This window comes from Kryptolebias marmoratus, linkage group LG12 (assembly GCF_001649575.2).
Source record: "Kryptolebias marmoratus isolate JLee-2015 linkage group LG12, ASM164957v2, whole genome shotgun sequence".
Classification (NCBI taxonomy): Eukaryota; Metazoa; Chordata; class Actinopteri; order Cyprinodontiformes; family Rivulidae; genus Kryptolebias; species Kryptolebias marmoratus.
Genome location: NC_051441.1, coordinates 17,687,983 through 17,707,507, shown reverse-complemented (window position 1 = coordinate 17,707,507; position 19,525 = coordinate 17,687,983). Strand labels below are relative to the sequence as shown.

The window sequence follows — 19,525 nt, the reverse complement described above, 5'->3', positions numbered from 1 at the left end:
ACTGTATCAAATCGATACAGGAATAGCAGAGAGTTGGCCACTTTAAGGTAAACTTGACCCGGTTATTTCAAATAAATCTTTTAAATAAGACCATGGGTGGCGCAGGTCTTCTGGTTGTCTATCACCGGACTCCATTCCGGGTGTTAGTCATTCTGCAGGTGCTGCGTACTGCCTTGCTCTTCTTGAGGGAGGGCCTAATGGATCTTTCTCGCTTTGCATTGGTTCAGTGGACTGATTCCTCTCTCGCCATTGGATACTTTCAAACTAACGAACAAATCAAAATACCGAAATGCGACTTGGATGTAACGAGTAACGCGACGGTTTTGTAGAAATGTAGTGAAGTAGAAAGTACAGATACTTACTGTAAAATGTAGTGGAGTAAAAGTAGAAAGTATCCATTATTAAATATACTTAAGTAAAGTACAGATACACGAAAATTGTACTTAAGTACAGTAACGAAGTACTTGTACTTAAGCCACCCTTTTGTCACAGATCACTCCTGAAACTTTTCTCCACCCCTTTCATCCTGCCCAGACTCTCTCCTTCACCTCAGGTTTATCGTTTTGCCCTGTAGGCAGCGATCAGAGCTGCAGGCAGCTTCTGGGGCAGAGATGAGTCTGCCTCTTCGATACGACCACTACAACTGGGGATCTCGCCTGATCCTATCTGCTGCAGGGATAGCGTGATAATGTTGAACCTGCTGCGTCCCACGGTGGACATGTTCTCCTTGAAGGTCCATTCGTGAGACTGAATTGAGAAGATAAATGATCAGTCAGCCGCTTGGAGCAGACAGACCGGCCATGGACCGAACACAGAAAATGAAACAGGTTTTAACGAAATATTAAATGGGGCAAACGTGTCAAAAAAGCTCTTTCGAGACTTGTTTCATAGTGTAGTATTATACTATACTAGTAGTACTTGTATAGTCAACATAAAAGATGAACTAAAATGTGTGAGAGCTCATTTAAATATAAACTCTGTTTAAAAAGGCAACAACTGGAGTCCTTTTTTTAAACATTTATCTTTAATTTAGTTAAAAATCTTTCCCAAAAAATTAGGTCTATTTTCTTTCAGGGCTCTCTGTCGTACGCAGTTAAGAGTTTGTATACATAACTCACTTTCTTTGAAATCTTTAAACAAATCAGATCTTTCATCATTTTTTCTTTAACAACATCAAGGGCCGGACTGACATGGTTAATGGGCCGTCTCTGGCCCTCGGGCCATAACTTTGCCCTCTCCCCTGTGCTGCCTAAAGGCTAAAATAAAACAAAAGGACAACAGCTGAAGTGTGGGTTCATTTGTGATTTTGGACAAAGAGAACAAGACGTTATCGGCTTCACATCAAAATAAATATCTTACTTTATTATACAAATATTTTCATCATATGTTGGATTTGAATCAAATGTACAAATATTCTCAAGTAGTCAGTTTTCTAGTATTATTAGCAAATTAGTGACATAATGGTCCTGTTTTAGAAAGCACAGCTGAGACGTTGGGACTCCAGCAACAGCAAAACATGACATAATAATAATAAATAATTGATATTCTGATCATTAGCAGTGGAGCCCATTTTTAATCACAACGCCTTTAAAAGCAGGAAGTAAACCCGACTCGGGTGTCTCTGCCCTGACCCATTTCTGTAAACAGATTTATTGATAAAAGCAAAACATTTTGTGATTTTTTTTTTTTTTTTGTCCAGCTCTACAGCCTAAGCCTCGAAATAACCCGAATTTGACCCTTTTTTTTTAAATTTCCGGTTGAACTTTCTTCTTTCCGTGCGTCACGGGTACGAGGTGGAGAAGCAGGTGACGGGGAGGCAGAGCAGCGAGCGGTACGTCGGGTGCAGAGGCTGGACTTGGCCCGGCAGGTGTCTGTAGGACCTCCAGTCGGAACTAGTTCCCGGTTTGCTGCACAGGGTCACCTCACACCTGCACGGAGGAGGAGGAGGAGCGATGAAACGGTCCTGTTCCTGACGGGAGCTCCTGCTTTGGAAGACGTCGGCGAACACCTTACCTTGTGACGCTCTGGATGAACGTTTTCTGGTCCTGGTCCAGACAGACAGCAAAAGTTGTCCCCGCCTCTTGAGCTGTCACTTGCACCCGGTCCACCTTCACCTCTGATGTCAGGATTTGCTGCAAACAGGAAACCAAGCGTGATTAGGAAGCTTGCCTTCTCTCCCCACCCCCAGTTTCATGTTGTTGTCAGAGTTTAAAACCCCTCCCTCACCTGGTTGTAACCCTTTTTCAATTTGGGGCACTGCCGTTTCAGGACTTCTGTCAGCGTCAGCTGCAGGGTCTCTTGTAAATCTGGACGTAACTCAATCAAACACATGAAACAAAACAAAAAAAAGACTCTTCACATGGGACCACAGCATCTTAGCCCTTTGTCCTTCATCTCTAAAAGTGAGACAGTGTCCCAGATTCTGACTGTAAACCCAGCAGCACAGATGGTTTTCTTCCTAATATTCAAGTTTTCATCTCATCTAAAGAGGATCCACAATATGCTCCCACACAAACATTAACCATCAGATCATCGTCTCCTGCCTTCAGCTGCGTGTGGACAGTCTCTGAAATGGCTTCTATCTTATCTAGCTGGCAGGGCCTTCTCTGTCAACCTGGGTCACTACTCCATTAAACTACGGTGTCCCACAGGGCTCCATACCAGGCCCTTTTTTTAAATTTAAAAATAAATTAAATTTATGGGCTGCCTTTGGGGTCAGTCTTCAGTCAGTAGAAAATTACCTTTCACTGCTTTGCAGATGACGTTCCAATTTCCTATGCTCTTAAAAATAAAAATAAAGATGGCATCACGATTTTGCTAAAAAAAAAAAAGACCCTAAATCACAGCTGGAACAAAGTTCTCTGAGCCTCAATCAAAATAAAACAGACTATTATTTTTGGTAAAACTGATCTTCTAGCCGCCTACTACCTTGCATAGAGCTTCATTCAAAAGATTACTGCAAATGTTTTTCCTCTCAGAATAGTTACAGGGTCATCACAGGCGTCTGGAGTCTCAGTTTAGCTTCCGTGACAGCGGAAAGTTTGGGAATTGTGAGCCAACTTTGGCAGGGTTTGGAAATCTACAAAACAAATTTGCGACAAAACTGCAAATAAAATGAGATGAAGCAGTAATGAAACTGCCAGCAGCGGCAGCCCAGCGACACAGCGGTGGCTTTACTGACCGAGTTCCTCGGCTCTTCTGCATGTTTTGCGAAGATTAATGGACGTGCAAACCGTCTCTGTCTGAATCCACTGACTCCTCCTGCTGACAGCCACCTGTAATCAGATGAGTTGAGTTCTGCCTCTTATAGAAATCTGGTTTACTGTTTGGAACGCAGGAAACCTGTGAGAGAACAACACCTTGTTGTAGGCGACGCTCAGCGTTAAAGGCACAGCCTCCCGTTCTTTATCAATCCCAAACCTTTTGGTGGCGGCCCCTTTAGAAAGAATCCATCTGACGTTAGCCTACATGCGGGCTGTCACATTCATCTGCGCAGATTTTGCAGAGTGGTACTGACCCATGGCCTTAAGAGCTCTGGTTCCAGCCGTGTGTCCCAGCTCCAAGGTGTGAATGAACACTTCCCTTCTCTTCTCTCCCCCGGCCAGGGTGAGCTGCGAGAAGGAAGGAAGCGTGAGATTTCACTCCGATCAAAGCTCACCGTGTCCTGTAGGCGTGGCGCTCCGACCTCGGCCTGGTAGAGCTGCACCAGGACAGGCTTGTCCGCATGCCTGCAGTAGTACAGCACCAAGTCGGCCAGCAGGGAAAGACGCTCCGCGCCGCCAGAGCCCGTGGAGACGTCCTCGTCCTTGGACGGCGCCTGGGTCGAGGCGAGTTTTGGAGAAGACAGATGATGAGACGCGGAAACAACCACTAACCTAAAACATGCTTGAACTAAAAGAAAATCCATCTTAACCATACTACTTCTCATAATGAGGTCATCTCCCGGTGTAAATCGTTCAAATTTATCCCCCCAAAAAAGAAAGGGGCGTCAAAAATCAACAGCAGGGCAAGAAATAATACTACTTTCAGTACCAGAGTCTTATCTGTCCTCAATCAGTAAGTGTGACCAAATAACCAAACTATTAGGCCTTTTCTTAGCGCCTCTTGAATTATGTTGCATACTGTAAAAAGCTGATGCTACAGGTGTGAAATGTACCTCACAGAGGACGTCAGAGGACAAGCTGAGCAGACTGACGACGTTGCGGTCGTACCATGGATCCATCAGGCCCAAAAAGTGGGCTATATCTGTTGTAAAGTCCTCCTCTTCTATGCTGTTTGACTCCTTTGACACATTTAATCAAATGAAAAAGCTTTCAGTGATATTCAGAGTTAAACAGGAAAATTAATGTCCCTTTTTGGAGGGATTGATACTCTTCTTCAACAAAGAAATACAGTTTATGCTCAGTTTTCTCACAAACAAGGTACCACAGTGCTTAACTAATGTCCCATATTATTTTGAACAGGATTTTTTTCAAAGATACCCACAATTCTAACAAAATTGCTGAAGTACTCATTCCGCACCACTAGGTGACGAGAACGTCCACATTAACGACATATCAAAGTACAGAGACTCTTAGCCTGGTTCAAGATTTCCCCAAAACAACCAAAGCTGGGTTTATTTCTTATCCCGTTTCCAATTTCCATCCATTCTCTGCCACCTATGTTGCACACAGTCAAGTCGCAGAGGCAACAGGTCGAGGAAGGAAACCCATATATCCATCTCCCCGGCAAAAAGCTCCTCCTGGAAGGGTCCCACGATGTTCTTGGTCTCCTCCCAGCGGACGTCCTGATCAGTTACCAGAACCACCTCGGATCACTCATTCGATGTGGAGGAGCAACGACTAATCTGAGCTCCCTCCAGATGACGGAGCTCCTCTTCTTATCTCTAAGGCTGAGCCCGGCCACCCTATGGAGGAGGCTCATTTCAGCCGTTTCCATCTGGGATCTTGTTCTTTCTGTCATGATCTAAACCTCATGAGCATAGCTGAGGGTTGGAACATAAATGGATCAGTAAACCAGGAGCTTTGCTTTCCAGCTTAGCTCTTTCTTCATCACAAAAAGACTGGAGCAGCACCCTCATTATTGCAGACAATGCCCCCAATTTGTTGATCTATCTCTTGCTCCATCGAACTACCACTCATTGACATGAACTCCTCCTCTTGAGGTGTTTACAATTTCCTCTCAGTTATGAACCGTTTTAGCACACAATCAAAGTTTCTTGGTGAGAGGATCAAGATAAATCCAGACAAACCTAGAAACACCGGTAAAAACGGCTCCATTGTCGTTTTGGTTTCTAGGGAACAAAATAACAGCGAGCATTTGGGAACTAAGTTGCTACATTTCTTTAAAGCTATCTCACGGATCCACACAGCTACATTTTGAACTAGAAGCACTCAGAGAGCGCAAACGTTCGCCAAGGCCATAGGGTCACAGACTGCTATAGGGATCTTCATCATGTCAGTTCCCGAATCTGGATTGTGACCCGAAACACTACCAAAATCAAATCGCTTGTTCCTTGTTGACGTTTCCTAAAAAAATTATATGAAAATTCGTTGATAACTTTTTGAGTAATCTTGTGCACAGACAGACTCGGAGTAGAGCTGCTGCTCCTTCACATGGAAAGGAGTCATTTGAGGTGGTTCAGGCATCTGATTAGGATGCCTCCTGGACCCCCCCTTTGGAGGTTTTCCGGGCATGTCCCACTGGGAAGAGACCTCAGGGCAGATCCAGAACTCACTGGAGGGATTATAAATCCTCTCTGGCCTGGGAACACCTTGGGATCGGAGCTGGAGAGTGATGCTGGGGAATGAGATGTCTGGGTTTCTCTCCTGGACCTGTTTCCTCAGTGACCCGACCAAGGATAAGTGGTAGAAAATGGACATATAGAAGTAAACAAAAATGATCTTACTATATTTGCTGCTGTTTTGGTTAAACCTTCCACCTGTCCTTCGGCTGGCGAGTGTCCAGCTCCCGTACTTCCAATCCTCCTTTTGGTGGGAACAAAGTAAAACTGCAGTTTGCACATCCTGGTGAGCTGAGGACATTTGCTCTCTTTCTGCTGCAGGTCGCTGTACGCTCGGGCAAGCCTGCCAGCCTCCCTGTCCCCTCCGAATATGACCACTTTGACCACGCTTGGCACATCTGCCACAGTTCCTTCGTCGACGCTCAGGATCGGCCTCCTGCGGAAGCACACTTGTTTCACGAGGGAAAGAGGATCTAAGGCCGTAGGGCAAGCCTGCTTCACATGGAACCTCGGGTGTTTGAGTTTCCCCCCAGCTCTTATGAAGTCTCTGTTGATGTCCCCGTTGTAGCCCATGCTCTCGGCATGGTGGCAGGCTCTGGGACTGCGGGGTGTCTTAAAAAGTAACGAGAAGCGCTCTAAGCCCAAGAGGGATTTGGACTTTTTCTTGGGTTTCTTTCGAGATTCTGGTTGGCTATCGTGTCCCTCCTCCGTGTCCCTTTGTGTCACCTCCTCACCAAAGTCACTTTCCACGCCGGATGAGCCACAGGGCACGGACACAGTGGAGGACATGGAGTTGCTGGAAAACGTAGAGTCTCTGGAGGACGTTGATGTCCCCGAGATCCGATGGCTTTGAAACTCATGATCCCCTCTGTTTAAGTCCAACTCAAACTCATCATCTACGGTGGTCTCGTTGCCGTCATCCTCATCTATGTCCGCTTGGAGGAAACAATCGGGAGGAGAGTCAAGGTCGGAATCAATTCCAAGTATGTTCTTCAGAACATCTGCATGAATGAGAACAAGTATTTGTAGGGGGAAGTCCAAGGAATCACACCAGTTAATTGGAGAAGGGAGAATTTAAAAGTTAAATGAATAGTATTTACCAAAGTTATCATCCTCCCATAAGCGTGTGTGACATTTGGGAAGGGGCAGCATGAAAGTCTCAACAAAGCCTAAAACAGACAAGGAAACACCAGGATAAAGAACCACACAGGATACTCTTTTTATAGCTTTCAATTTAGGCTTCTTAAATCTTCAACGTGACCTCTGAGTCCACATGTGCAAGGCCTTTGGGGCTTAAATGTTTTTTTATTTTGGGAAAGCACTCAATTCCTAGATCTACAGTTTCGCATTTCAGACCAACAAGCAATAAAGGCATTGTCAAATGCCGACGGGGGAAGACTGACACCATTTTGGTGTTTGTATGGTTCCTAAGTGATAAACTGTTTAAATACGGACAATCTTAAGTCAAACGTTCTCGTCGCTTTTCTTCATTTGTTCATGGTTGAACTCCCAGGCTGTCCTCTGGGCCCACCTTTGGATTTGTTCCATGCATTGCTGACGCAGAACTTAGATTCTTACGAACTGATCCAGATGATAAAGTTTACATGTATGAGTATGAGCTCATATGAGCTGCACCGGTCTTTACTGGACTTTGTCTTACCGGTGTCTGGGCAGCTGCCCGCGGGACCACGGCCGGTAAGACCTTCTCCGAGCTTCTCCAAGCTGCGGAGCAGACCCTCTCGTGCTTTTTTGGGATCTGCCACAGAGGCTGCTGCTTCCATGCTGCTCGTTATGGACTCCATGAGCTGCTCCAGCTCCTGTGGATGCTTTCCCTGGAGGTGAAATCAGGACGGACCGCTTAAAGAAAGGAAAAAAAAAACAAAACAAAAAAAAAACGGAAGAACGACGAGGAAACAGAAATAAGACATTCCGATTTACCTCCAGGGAGGTGTGGAGTGCCTGCAGGTCATGTTTGGTACCAAAAGCAGCCTGGAAGCTGTGCAGGATCAGCGTGGGGATGACGTCTCGGGTGGAGTCGTGGGTGGTGCTCAGCTGCTCAGAGACCGACTGGACCTCCAAAGGGTTTTCATCGTCTGGGCTCACCAACAGCACCATTCTGATAAGAAAGATCACTTTACATATTTAATGTTTTGTTGTTTTTTGTCTTTTTTTTTTAACAGCAGCCCCTTGTTTTTAGAGTCCGGATGGACTTACACAGTTTTAGAACAGGTAAGTTCAGGACATATCCCCTGCTCGGTCCTGATCAGTCGTTGGAATGAAATACCTGCAACAAGAAAAAGGCAATTACCGACTCTGTGATTGCCTTTATACTGACCAATTTCCTTTAACTCTCACTGACTGAATACTGTTCTGCTTTACTTTAAAGTCAGACTTGTTATACAAAATACAAAATATACAAAATCATCTTTATTTCTAAAGTTCATACGACTGGTAGTAGGGCCACTCCGAACTTTCCAGAATAAAGTTGAAACGGTGGAAAGAAAGTTGTTAGTTTTAGATGAAAAGGAGAATAAAAAAACAAACCATCACTAGAGGAAATACAGCGATAATCATGTTTCTGTTGTGACTTTTAGTTTATAATGTCAGTTATTTTTATAAACTTCAGATGATGTTTGAGTACGTTTTAGGTCAACAATCTGTATGTTTGAGACTCTTATTGTGAAGGACTGAAGGAAGTTGTGTTGTTGTGACTGAGACTGCTGCAGGAGCGATACACTGATTCAAGAAAAGACTTTCTGGTAGTTTGGAGTTTACCCGGTAAAAGTGCATCCAATGATAATAAAGAAAACAACAAGAAAGGAACAAATATAAATATGTTTGGAAGCAGAAAACAGGTTATTCATTCTTCGCCTTGTTTTTAAATTATTTTCAGCTTTCAGATTATTCCTAACATTGTGACTTTATTCTTGAAACAATCTGTTGACTTGTGTCTCAACTTTTTCAAACTCATCTCTGAATTTCAACTTTTTTTCCTCAATATTTTTAATTTTATCACACGTCAACCTTAATCTTGACATTCTGATGTTAATCTCAGTACTTTGACTTTTATTCAGCATTTCAACTTTAACCTCAGTATTTTATAGTTAATTTTAACATTTTAACCTTAATACGTTGACATATATTCATTATTTACACTTTTATCTCAGCCTTTTAACTTTATTTTTGACTTTTCAACGTTTGTCCCAACATTTTGTCCTCAGTATTTTGACATTATTGCAACATTTAAAAATTTTTTCTCTCCATTTCAACTTTACTCTCAGTATTTTCTACTTTATCGTCAATATTTCGACATCGGCTCAACATTTAAACTTTAATGTCAGCATATTATCCTCAATATTTTAAGTTTAATTCAACATTTAAAATTTATTCTCGCCATTTCAGCTTTGATCCCAGTGTTTTATAGCTGATCTCAACATTTCGATGTTAATCTCATCATTTCAACTTTAAACTGAGCTTTTTAATTTGAATCACATTTTGACTTTAATCTCAGTGTTTCACTTTAATGTTGAAATTTCCACTTTATTAACAGCGAATAGTTCTAACAGTATTTTGAATTCTGTGCTAAAACACAGCTAAATAAACTGAAGCAGTGAGCAGAAATGGAAAGAACTGTTTGATGCTTTTGTTTGAAATTTGGGCCCTTTTCACTGATGTGTGTGAGCTGCAGTCCCACCCGGAGCGCGGCGCTCCTGCTGGATGATGTTCAGCAGCTGTTTGCAGGCAGAGCTGCACGGCTCGGGCCACGTCAGGAAGCCGTGGAACAACAGGTCGGCCTCCTGCAGCACGCCGCAGTCTGGAGCGATGTAAGGGCTCTACAAGAGACGGGAAGAAATGCTTCAAAAGGGGAAACCCCCCCCCCGTTTTATTCTTTTACTCGCTGCAAATGAGACCAACTCACTCCGAGAAGAGCTGAGGAGAACAAGAGAGTCAGCGGCACCACCAGCTCGTACCGACACTGCTCCAGGACCTGGAAGAGGAATAAAACAAAACAAAACAAAACAAAAAAAAAAAGGGAAGTGAAACGCCTGCGGCCTCCCGCGTCACCGCGAAAAGCAAACGACGGCGACGCTCGCCTCACCTCTTTTGTTTTCTCCAGCAGTTTCTGCAGGAGGATGAGGAAGTTGTGAGGATCCCTCTTCACGAGTTCCTCCAAACACCAGCGGCTGACGCAAAGTCCAGCTTGTTCGGAAGACAAAAAACAAAACACGCAGAACATGAACCTGCCAGCGAGTTCTGCTTTTGGGTTTCGCTCCGACACGGGCCGGCGAGGTAAACGTTTTCACACCACATATTCACAAAATGTGAGCCCTGTGAAGGTGGACACGGCTCCTTCTCTCCCAGGTCCGTTTAGATGAATGAAGCTCTTTTGTTAGAAACACCGAAACTGATCTCGCATGATACTTTCACAAGTTGTCCATCACCACTTTCAATTCTGCTTTCTCTATAAAGATGTCCTCCCCCCTTCCCCCTCCTCTACATTTGCATTTGAATTAATTTACCCACCTTTCAGATCGTTTATTTAGACATATTACTTCTAAGTCTAAGATGAATCCCGCTGTTTTTAATCGCGCTGTCATCGAAAAAGCTAATACGGATTCGGGTCCTACCATTCCAGAGGTGCTTGTCAGGCGAGTCGAGACCCAGGTGACAGAGGCAGCGCTCGAGGACGTGCCGGATTCGGTCTTCGGTGCACGAGCTCTGCTCCATCGTCTGCAAAACCATGACAAGACCCGCATGTGAACGACAGAAGAAACAACCGACAGGAAGTCCACGCTGCTCGGCGGCGTCCTGGTAAACCAGAGGGCCCTTTCGGTCCACTCCAGGCTTCCTGATTTTTTCTGGTGTTATCAGCAGATGAAAGCCGCCGTCGCTCCGTCTCGCAGATAAGAAAAACCCGAGCCGGGGTAGACGACTCACAGGGGCGAGCGGCCGCAGCTCATGCGGCAGCACGGGCGAGCCGTCTGACACTTCCTACCAGTGAGTCAGACACTGAGTGAACCGGAGATGAGCTGGCAGAAAGCAGCCACAACTTCTACTTTTTCTTCGTAAGAGTCGTCGTCTGGATCCAGTTTGCTTCCCTTTCTGACTCAACGCAGGGATGGAAATTCTTCGCGCAAAAAAGGGCAACTTCCTACTTCATTACCCTCATTACCAGTCTTTTTTTTTAATCAAACAAAAATCACAACTTTAAACTTTTAAACGGCAGCTGTGATCCAGGCACACATAAAACACAGTCTTATTCTTTCAGTCGCTCCCTTTAGGGGAGGGGGGGGTCTCCACAGCACCTGTCTCATCCTATCCTTGCATCCTCCTCTGCAGCCATGAACCTCCTCCTGTCCTCCTCCTCCCTGGCGGCTCCATCTTTACCATTTGCTGTCCAGTATATCCACTGTCCTCATCTTGTAACGGCTCCATCAAACTCCATAAGAAGTCGGTTGAGGGCCGTTCGTTTTCGCCCACACCTTTCATCGTTCACTAGATGCTCGGGACAGAACTCCCGGGAAGCTTCTCCCTCCTCCTGCTCGGGTTTCTTCCCTCCGGCTTCTCAGCTTTCCTGTCCTTGTAGAGATTTAAGTTCAGAGGTTTCTAAGTTCTGCTGGAACAGTCGTAAAGACAGCTATATTTTCTAACAGCCTCCAGCTGCTTCTCAGAGGAGCAGTAGAAGCAGAATGACTCCATTAAAGCTCACCGGCTTCTGACCAGTCACACGACACTTGGCACAAACACCTGTGAGGAAAAAGTTCGGCCGGGAACTTGGGTCGCGAAGTGGCGGACGAAGCCTCTACGGGAAGAAATTGACGCAATTTTCGTCGAGAACAAGAACGAGAGGCGACTTGGTGACTTCTCGTGGAGGACGGCAACCCTTCCCTTCATGCAGCTCTCCCGTCACAAATCACCTCTGATGTTTGCCTAAATGCAAAGATTAAAGGAGGTGAAAGGGGAGAAGGAGGTTGTGTCAACTTGGGGTTTCTCCCAAAAGCTGAATGATTTCAAAACATCACTTAGAATCACATGGAATGACATATTTGGACAAACTCCTGGTGAAATTTAAGGTAAAATTTGCCGGGTAAGGTTTGCAATCAATGTCAACAACGACAACAAAAACCCAAACAGCTGTAGCTTTATCTAGAATTACAGAAGCTATACTGGGAAGTGTTCGACACGCTTGTGACAACTCGAGTTCGAGTTTATTCATTTGGAGTCACGCAGTAGAACAATACAGTCGGGAAGAGGCAGCTCTGTCACGGCAGATTTAACCACGGCTGATTTCCATCTGCAGTGCTTAGGCAGGTAAACATACCAAAATAAAATCAAAATCAATACTATCAGCATGAATTCAAGCTCTAAAAACAACTACGCATAAATATAAATACAAATCAGTTCTAAACGTAAGTTTAAAAACGTAAAATGTTAAATTTGGGAGAGACAAAAATTCCTTTTTTTTTCTTAGATCAATGGCGGATTTCTCTCTTTTTTGCTTTTTTATATTTATATTGTTTAAATACACAGTTTCCTTCATTGAATTATTGGGGGGGGGNGGTCCAGACCCCCCCGACCCCCCTGGGATTTACACCTATGCTTACAGGGTACAGTACACAGAACCTACAGGGTAATTACTGGGTACTCAGGGGGTACATATAGGACACTTAAAGGGTAATGAGAAGGTACTTACAGGGGTACATACAGGGTACTAACTGGGTGATTACAGGATATTTAAAGAGTACCTACAAAATCATTATAAGGTACGTACATGGAACCTAAAGAATAATTACTGGGTACTTGGGGGGAGTACATATAAGACACTTACAGTGTTCTTGTGGGGGTACTTACAAGGTGCAAATGCGGTACTTGCAGGGTACATAAAGGCTACTTACAGGGTAATGAAAAGGTACTTACAACGTACTTGCAGAGGTACATACAAGATTCTTACAAAACTACATACATACTAACAGGGAGACATACAGGATATTTATAGGATTACATTCAGGGTACTGACAGGCACTTACAGGGTAATGACAGTGTACATACAGGGGTTTTTACAGGTACTTATGAGGGTACCTAAAGGGTACATATGAGGTACCTTTGAAAACTGGGCTGTTTAATGAAGTGTGCTGTGCCCCAGTATGGCTTCATGTATAGCAACGACACCCTGGGCAGAACTAAACCGAAATAATAAATTTATCTTTATTTATTTAAATTTTTTTTGCAATGTTATTATTGTTCCCCTGCAAGACGTTGATATGCATCAGCTGCAGAAGGAATTAAATTAAAAAAAAAAAAAAACTTGCGTGAAACTAAACTTTTTAAAATCGTTACTGAATTCTGCAGACACAGACACGAGGAATGACGTACCCGTTAAAACAAAAACACAGTGCATGCAAACTGCTCTAACAGATGGGTGCGCGCTCACAGCTTAACCTCTGTGGTTCTTCATTAACATCTTATCTGGATGTTTCCGATTCTTATCTGCCTCTGTTGACCGCGTGTTTCTGCTGCTGCACTTAGTTTCCTCTGACACACACACTGCAAGTGCTCTGCTGACAATAAGGACAATATGTGTGGATATCTATATTTACAGCCGCTTTAAGCTCAGAAGTACCTGGAGTATCCCATTTTAGCAAGAAAATCCATGAATTGTCCCCTGAGGAAGCAGGTGTTGGTCCATTGTATGTGTCGGGGGGGAGTATTGTCCCACACTGCTGTGTAAACCTGACCTGCCACTGTGCAGAGATGGATGTTAGGCCTACTGCTGCAGGCATTCATGTCAGATCGCCGGAGGAGTGACCTCGCAATGCTGCTTTTTAAAAAAAAAACAAAAAAAAAACAAAACTGGTGGATCTGCTGAGAGTCGAACCAAAAAGAGGCGTAGATTTGTGCGGTGGGTTGTGATTAAAGTGATGCACGCTTCGAAAGAAGGAGAACAGGAAATGTGCAGATCTGATGTAACTGATGTGACAGAGGCTTGTTCCTGCATGCTGCAGACAGGCTGCACGTATATGAAGAATGTCAATTAACACACACGCACCCACAGCAGAACACATTGCACTGTCTACATTTTAAAAGGGGTTAAAACTCTCGATTAAACGAGCGGAGAAAGAGGGAAGCCTTACCCCTAACTGCGCCCTGTCAGTGCTCCAGGTTGTCCAGGATCGAGCAGAGACGGAGACAGGCCAGCCGAGGGAAACAATAAGGAAACCACATCCTCCTCTCTGAAATAGACCCTTCAACTGCGCCGTCGAGCCAGCGAGTGCCGCAAAACAGGAACTGCGTGAGACCTTGCAGCTGAGGCAGTTAATGGGTTGTGCTGGTGATGGAGGAGGAGTCGTCTGTCTGACACATATCACCTGACAAAACTCTCTACGTCTTCCCGAAATCTCAGGTTTTAAGTGAAAATGTGGGTTTGAGTTTTTTTCTCTCCAACTTACTGTTTTATGTCACAACGTTTCGGAAACACCTGGCTTGCAGGTTATTTGGAACGCGACGCCGTGATGCTGCCTGTCCATTTGCTTCGGCGTGTCTGTGCTGTTTGTTGAGGCAGCAGGTCCGGGAGGGAAACCTGGAGCTCCTCCTCCAGCTCCTCCTGGGGGGATCCCAAGGCCAGAGAGGAGAACCTGCAGAGGAGAGGTGACCAGGATGTCAGGACTCCAACCTTCTTGCTCTGTTCTCCTCTAACGTTTCACTTTCAGGGTGAGACAGAGGTCTGTCACCTGTGGTCTGTTAACCTGACTACTCCTGAGCATATTTAAGGCTTAGCTCAATTACGACTCATCGTTGGATTTTACTTTTATTTTTTGTGGCTTGTATGAATTTTAATATTGAAAAAGAGAGAATCCTCTGTGTGCTCCTGTCTACAAATCCTTGTGAAAAAGATCCTCTGGTGATCGCCTCCGTTGTCGTCCCTGCAGAAGTCAGGTCAGCCTGCCTGCTCGCTCTCTCGATTCACCCTCAAGACACCACTCACCTGTCCGTAAGCTGAAACTCGAAGCTGTTCTCTTTCCCTCCGGTTGCTGGGATCCTTTGCCCTCCTCCTAAGATCTGCAACAAATAAGAAATGATCCTGATTCAAAGCTATTCAAGCGCTAAAGTACTTTCGTGGAAAGTCTCCTCCCGCAGGTGTTATTCACTTACCCCTGGTTCCGTTACGGACCTTTCTTAAAAGTATAATTCTTACCTTTTACTTGTGCTCTTTTTGGTTGTTTTCCCACCTCGGCTGACCCGTTTTTTGATGTGGAGGAGCAGGAACTTAACTTTAATGTTTTTTTTTTTTAAAGGTGGAGCCTCTGATAGCCATGGCAGAATTCCCAGAGTTTCATTGTGTTGTTGTCATATAAAGGCCATTTAAAAAAAAAAAAAAACACTTCTCCACAAACCGTTTCAGGCAACTAGAAAATGCAGACAGATCACACAAACAGCTTCTTTGTCAGCGCGTGTCAGGACCGATTCATCCATAATCGTAACGGTTTACCATTTTATGGAAAATCGTCAAGAACTAAAGATCCTACTATCGTTTACATCAGGCAGTTTTAGGAAGAGTCACATCAAGTTGAGCGTCTGGCTTTTTATTCCACCCAGCCGTCCTGACTGACAGCTTTTCTGCCTTCACTCCTTGAACTTTTGACAGATATATTGTCAATGTATTCACACTAAAATCTAGCAACCCCTGTGAACATTTGAAAGAACTTTTTGAAGCGTTTTAAAACTGCTCCACACCCTCTTTTGATGAGACTGGAAAAAAAGGGAAATCAAAATGTTTTCAAAATAAAAAACATCCTCCTTTAATCAGACTTAATGCTCTCTCTTCACTTTGAATTAGGACCTTTAGTCTGTTACGACAGAAAAAAGAAATAGCAAACAAAATTACCTATTTAGGATCTATGTATAGTTTAAGAAATAGCATTTGCTTTAACACTAAAAGAAGGAAAATATGTGTAGCATTAATTAAAAATACGGACCTCAAAAGAACCTGATAAAGGAGTGAAGTTATTATTATCTTTAGGTTTGAGTCTAAATATATTATTTTTTCATAACTTATTTTTATTCTAGATGCAGCTCCAACGATTGTCCGGCAGATGGCGCCGCTCCCTCAGCGCACAGACCGTGTCCTCATCGGCGCAGAGAGGGACAGAGGTGGACAGAGGTGTGACTATGAGGAGGACAGACTCATTTGTCTTGTTTTTATTTTGTTCCTCGGAGGAGGAGGAGAAGAAGGAGGAGGTTTTAACAGGATAGGCTGTTTCTCCGAAGCTCCTCGGGAGTCCCACACTTTGCTACTGAGCTGCGCGGGTGGTGGTGGAGGTTCTGGGTGGAGTTTTCTTCGCCTCGTAAGTTTCTTCCCCGCGTTCAGCACCTCGCGCGCAGTCCTTCGCGCCGTCCCCCCAGCTGCTGTTGTTGTTTTTTTTAATCACCTGCTCTCTGCCTCCTCACTTCCAGCCCGTATGGCTCCCTGCGGCGCTCGGTCTGCGGTGAGCGCGGCTCCGCGGAGCCGGCTCCCTCCGCCGCTGCTCCCGCTGCTCCTGCTGACGCTGTCCTCCCTGAGCACGAGAGCCCTCGGGGGGTACGGCCTGAGCATGTTCGCCGCCCAGTCCTCCCCCCCGGACCCCTGCTACGACGAGAACGGCAACCCCCGCAGGTGCATCCCGGACTTCGTCAACTCGGCTTTCGGCAAGGACGTGCGCGTGTCCAGCACCTGCGGGAGCCCCGCCGCCCGCTTCTGCGTGGTGACCGAGAAGGGCGAGGAGCGCGCCCGCGACTGCCACACGTGCGACGCCGGGGACCCCAAGAAGGCCCGGCCGCCCGCCTACCTGACGGACCTGAACAACCCGCACAACCTGACCTGCTGGCAGTCGGAGAACTTCGTCCAGTTCCCGCAGAACGTCACCCTGACCCTGTCCCTGGGCAAGAAGTTCGAGGTGACCTACGTCAGCCTGCAGTTCTGCTCCCCGAGACCCGAGTCCATGGCCATCTACAAGTCCATGGACTACGGCAAGTCGTGGGTGCCCTTCCAGTTCTACTCCACGCAGTGCAAGAAGATGTACAACCGGCAGAACAAGGCGAGCATCACCAAGCAGAACGAGCAGGAGGCCGTGTGCACGGACTCCCACACCGACATGCACCCGCTGAGCGGCGGCCTCATCGCCTTCAGCACGCTGGACGGCCGCCCGTCGGCGCACGACTTCGACAACTCGCCGGTGCTGCAGGACTGGGTCACGGCCACCGACATCAAGGTGGCCTTCAGCCGCCTGCACACGTTCGGCGACGAGAACGAGGACGACTCGGAGCTGGCGCGCGACTCCTACTTCTACGCCGTGTCGGACCTGCAGGTGGGCGGGAGGTGCAAGTGCAACGGGCACGCGTCCAAGTGCGTGAAGGACCGCGAGGGCAGCCTGGTGTGCGAGTGCAAGCACAACACGGCCGGCCCGGAGTGCGACAGGTGCAAGCCGTTCCACTACGACCGGCCGTGGCAGAGGGCCACGGCCCGGGAAGCCAACGAGTGCGTGGGTAAGACCGAGCTTCCTCCTCCTCCTCCTCCTCCTCCTTCTCTCTCACCTGCACTAATTATACCTGACAGGTGTTGTGTCGAGTTCCGTCCCCCCTGTTAAAACGAGCCCACCTCAGGGTCTTTACCGCCAACCCCCCTCATAAAACTCTGAAATATTACAAATAAAACGACTTACTATCAAGTTTAATGTTACAGCTTTATACCAAAACTAGTTTGTTAGGTACTAAAATGAGCGACATTTAGTAAATTGTTGACATTTATTAGTTTATTTACATTTCAGAGCAAAGGCAGACTTTTGTTTAAAATGTACCCACCGATTTATGGAGGCCTGAGCCCAACTTGTCTCACATTTAATCATTTTAAAAGCACCCCACTTTAAAATAACAAAACACACGTTTTAAGTGTTGGGTATTACACATAATTTTCTTTAATACTGGCCCAAACCGTAATTAATCAAGTTTAAATACAAAAACAAATTTTAACTTTTAACTCTGCTTCTCTTCAGAAAGACTTGTCGTATTTTTGCAGAACACCTGACTCCAAGTTTGCATTGAATTTTGTTTAAATGTTTTATTTTCTAGTGGATTTATTTTTTTAGGGCAAATTGGTTGATGCAGAGGAGCCAAAGAGAAGAAAAAAGTTAAAAAACGTGTAAAAAACTGATTATACTAATCTGGAGCTGTTGTTTCCGTCCTGTACGTGTGCGTCACGAGTCAGATGGGATTTTATTTCCCCTCCTGAGCACAGAGGAAGCCGTCTTTAATGGGTTTTCTTCGGCCAGCAGGATGTTTCTGCTGCTTTAAATGCTTTCTTGCTTCTTCAAAATACGATTCTTTGAAACAATTGAGAGGAAAACGAAGCAAAGCTGGTTGAGGAAATGGATCTCCACGGGACAGCACAACACCTGTCAGGGGCGGTGAGGTGGTAAAAAACAGGAGTTGTCAATTTGGTGATTAATTGTTATGCATAAAAATCTGGATTCAAATGAGAGAATCTGCCCTGACTTGAATGACACAGAAATGCAAACACTTCAGATTTTTGCTTCCCTATTTTTGAAAGATCTTAAAGCTCTCCCTGTAAAGAACAGCGTGTCTTATGTGCAAATTAGGATTTTTTTTACGTGTGTGTGCTGAAGCTTGAGGAGACTAATTTGATCAAACCTGCCTGAGGCTTGGAGTAAAAAAAAAAAAGGCCACACATGCTCCAAGAAAAAAAAAGGAAAAATCTCAAAACCTTAAAGGTTAGAAATACTAAATTCAATAACCTAAATAAGAAAAAAAAAGAGGTCTGACCACTGACCATAATGAAACTGATTAATTCAAATAAGAAATGCGCTTTTTCTGTTTCCTAATAAACTTCAAAAAATATAAATACAAACAGATTTATTTACACCCACAATGTACATTTAGCAGGGGAAAAAACAATGTAACTGTAAACACTAAAAAAACAAAATCATTTAAAAGTGAAGTGTTGGCCTGTTTAAAGAAACCACAAAAATAAAAATAAAAAGTTTTTTCCTTTGGCGCAAACATAACATGTTATGTTTGTATATATATATATATATATATATATATATATATATATATATATATATATATATATATATATATATATAAACACATTTTCTATTTTTAACCAAAACATCTTTTGTTCAGGAAAACAACAAAGTGTCAAATCTTGTTTTGAAATCTGTATTTGAACTGAAATGTTGAGCAGGAAACAAACAAAAAAAGGAAGTTGTTTCTTTTAACCAACGAAGCCTGCCGTGTCCAAAATGTGTCATTTTTTGCGCCCTGACCCGATGTTTCCGCCTCCGGTCGCAGCTTCGATAAGAAAGGAAGCCGTGCAGGCGCACAGACAGGCTGCACGGTGGGGAGGGGGGTTGTGTTTCCATAAGCAGGTGCCTTTACAGATCCCGTGGCCGATTAGGGCGGTTTTATTGACATGTTTGGCACGTAGAGTCTAAACTGCCGCTTTAGAGGCGGCAAACCATTCAGGGAGCGCCACAAAGAGGGCGGTAATTGGAATCTGATTTTGGTTTTTTTTGGAGGGAGTGCGTGATTCAGGCCTCTCCGAGCCACGGCGGAGTGGATCTGGTAACTGCAACGAGCCCCCCCCCGGCCACGGAGTGCTCAGCCACACGGGACAAGCGAACAAGTTGTTCTCTTTGGCCTCCGCCCGCCGCCCGCATGTGGCCGAAACAAAAAGGTCGTCGCCTGGAGGCGTCCATCTCGCTGTCAGCGGGAGGCCAACACCCCCCC

The 19,525-nt window shown here is 45.0% G+C and overlaps 2 protein-coding genes across 5 annotated transcripts in view; one reads left to right on the top strand and one right to left on the bottom strand.

Annotated features, from left to right (window-relative positions):
- Window positions 1-1,335: 1,335 nt before the first annotated feature.
- On the bottom strand, window positions 1,336-14,952 carry LOC108236216 (phosphoinositide 3-kinase regulatory subunit 5-like). Of its 3 annotated transcripts, XM_025006016.2 has the most exons (21): window positions 14,937-14,952; window positions 14,727-14,800; window positions 14,191-14,376; window positions 13,876-14,069; window positions 10,372-11,674; window positions 9,843-9,943; window positions 9,663-9,731; window positions 9,438-9,576; window positions 7,958-8,027; window positions 7,682-7,859; window positions 7,404-7,575; window positions 6,844-6,912; window positions 5,909-6,744; window positions 4,157-4,282; window positions 3,686-3,817; window positions 3,518-3,611; window positions 3,360-3,436; window positions 3,182-3,275; window positions 2,227-2,306; window positions 2,014-2,132; window positions 1,336-1,928 (listed from the first exon to the last, which is right to left on the bottom strand). In XM_025006016.2, exons 5-21 carry the CDS (start codon window positions 10,484-10,486, stop codon window positions 1,781-1,783), a joined length of 2,619 nt encoding a protein of 872 aa, XP_024861784.1. In that variant the 5' UTR covers window positions 10,487-11,674; window positions 13,876-14,069; window positions 14,191-14,376; window positions 14,727-14,800; window positions 14,937-14,952; the 3' UTR covers window positions 1,336-1,780. The 3 variants fall into 3 exon arrangements, with proteins under 3 accessions (XP_024861784.1, XP_024861785.1, XP_017272217.1); XM_025006017.2 differs by lacking the exon at window positions 14,937-14,952 and having other exon boundaries at window positions 14,727-14,876; XM_017416728.3 differs by lacking the exon at window positions 14,937-14,952 and having other exon boundaries at window positions 10,372-10,474; window positions 14,727-14,875.
- A 941-nt stretch (window positions 14,953-15,893) lies between these two features.
- The window catches only part of ntn1b (netrin 1b), a 44,172-nt gene continuing 40,540 nt past the window's right edge, over window positions 15,894-19,525 (top strand). The window contains exons 1-2 of one of the 2 annotated variants that reach the window (XM_017416730.3): window positions 15,894-16,086; window positions 16,196-17,263. In XM_017416730.3, coding sequence (XP_017272219.1) covers window positions 16,201-17,263 — 1,063 coding nt within the window. In that variant the 5' untranslated portion in view covers window positions 15,894-16,086; window positions 16,196-16,200. Of the gene's footprint in view, window positions 17,264-19,525 lie in introns of both variants that reach the window. The other variant, XM_017416729.3, reaches the window with a different exon arrangement.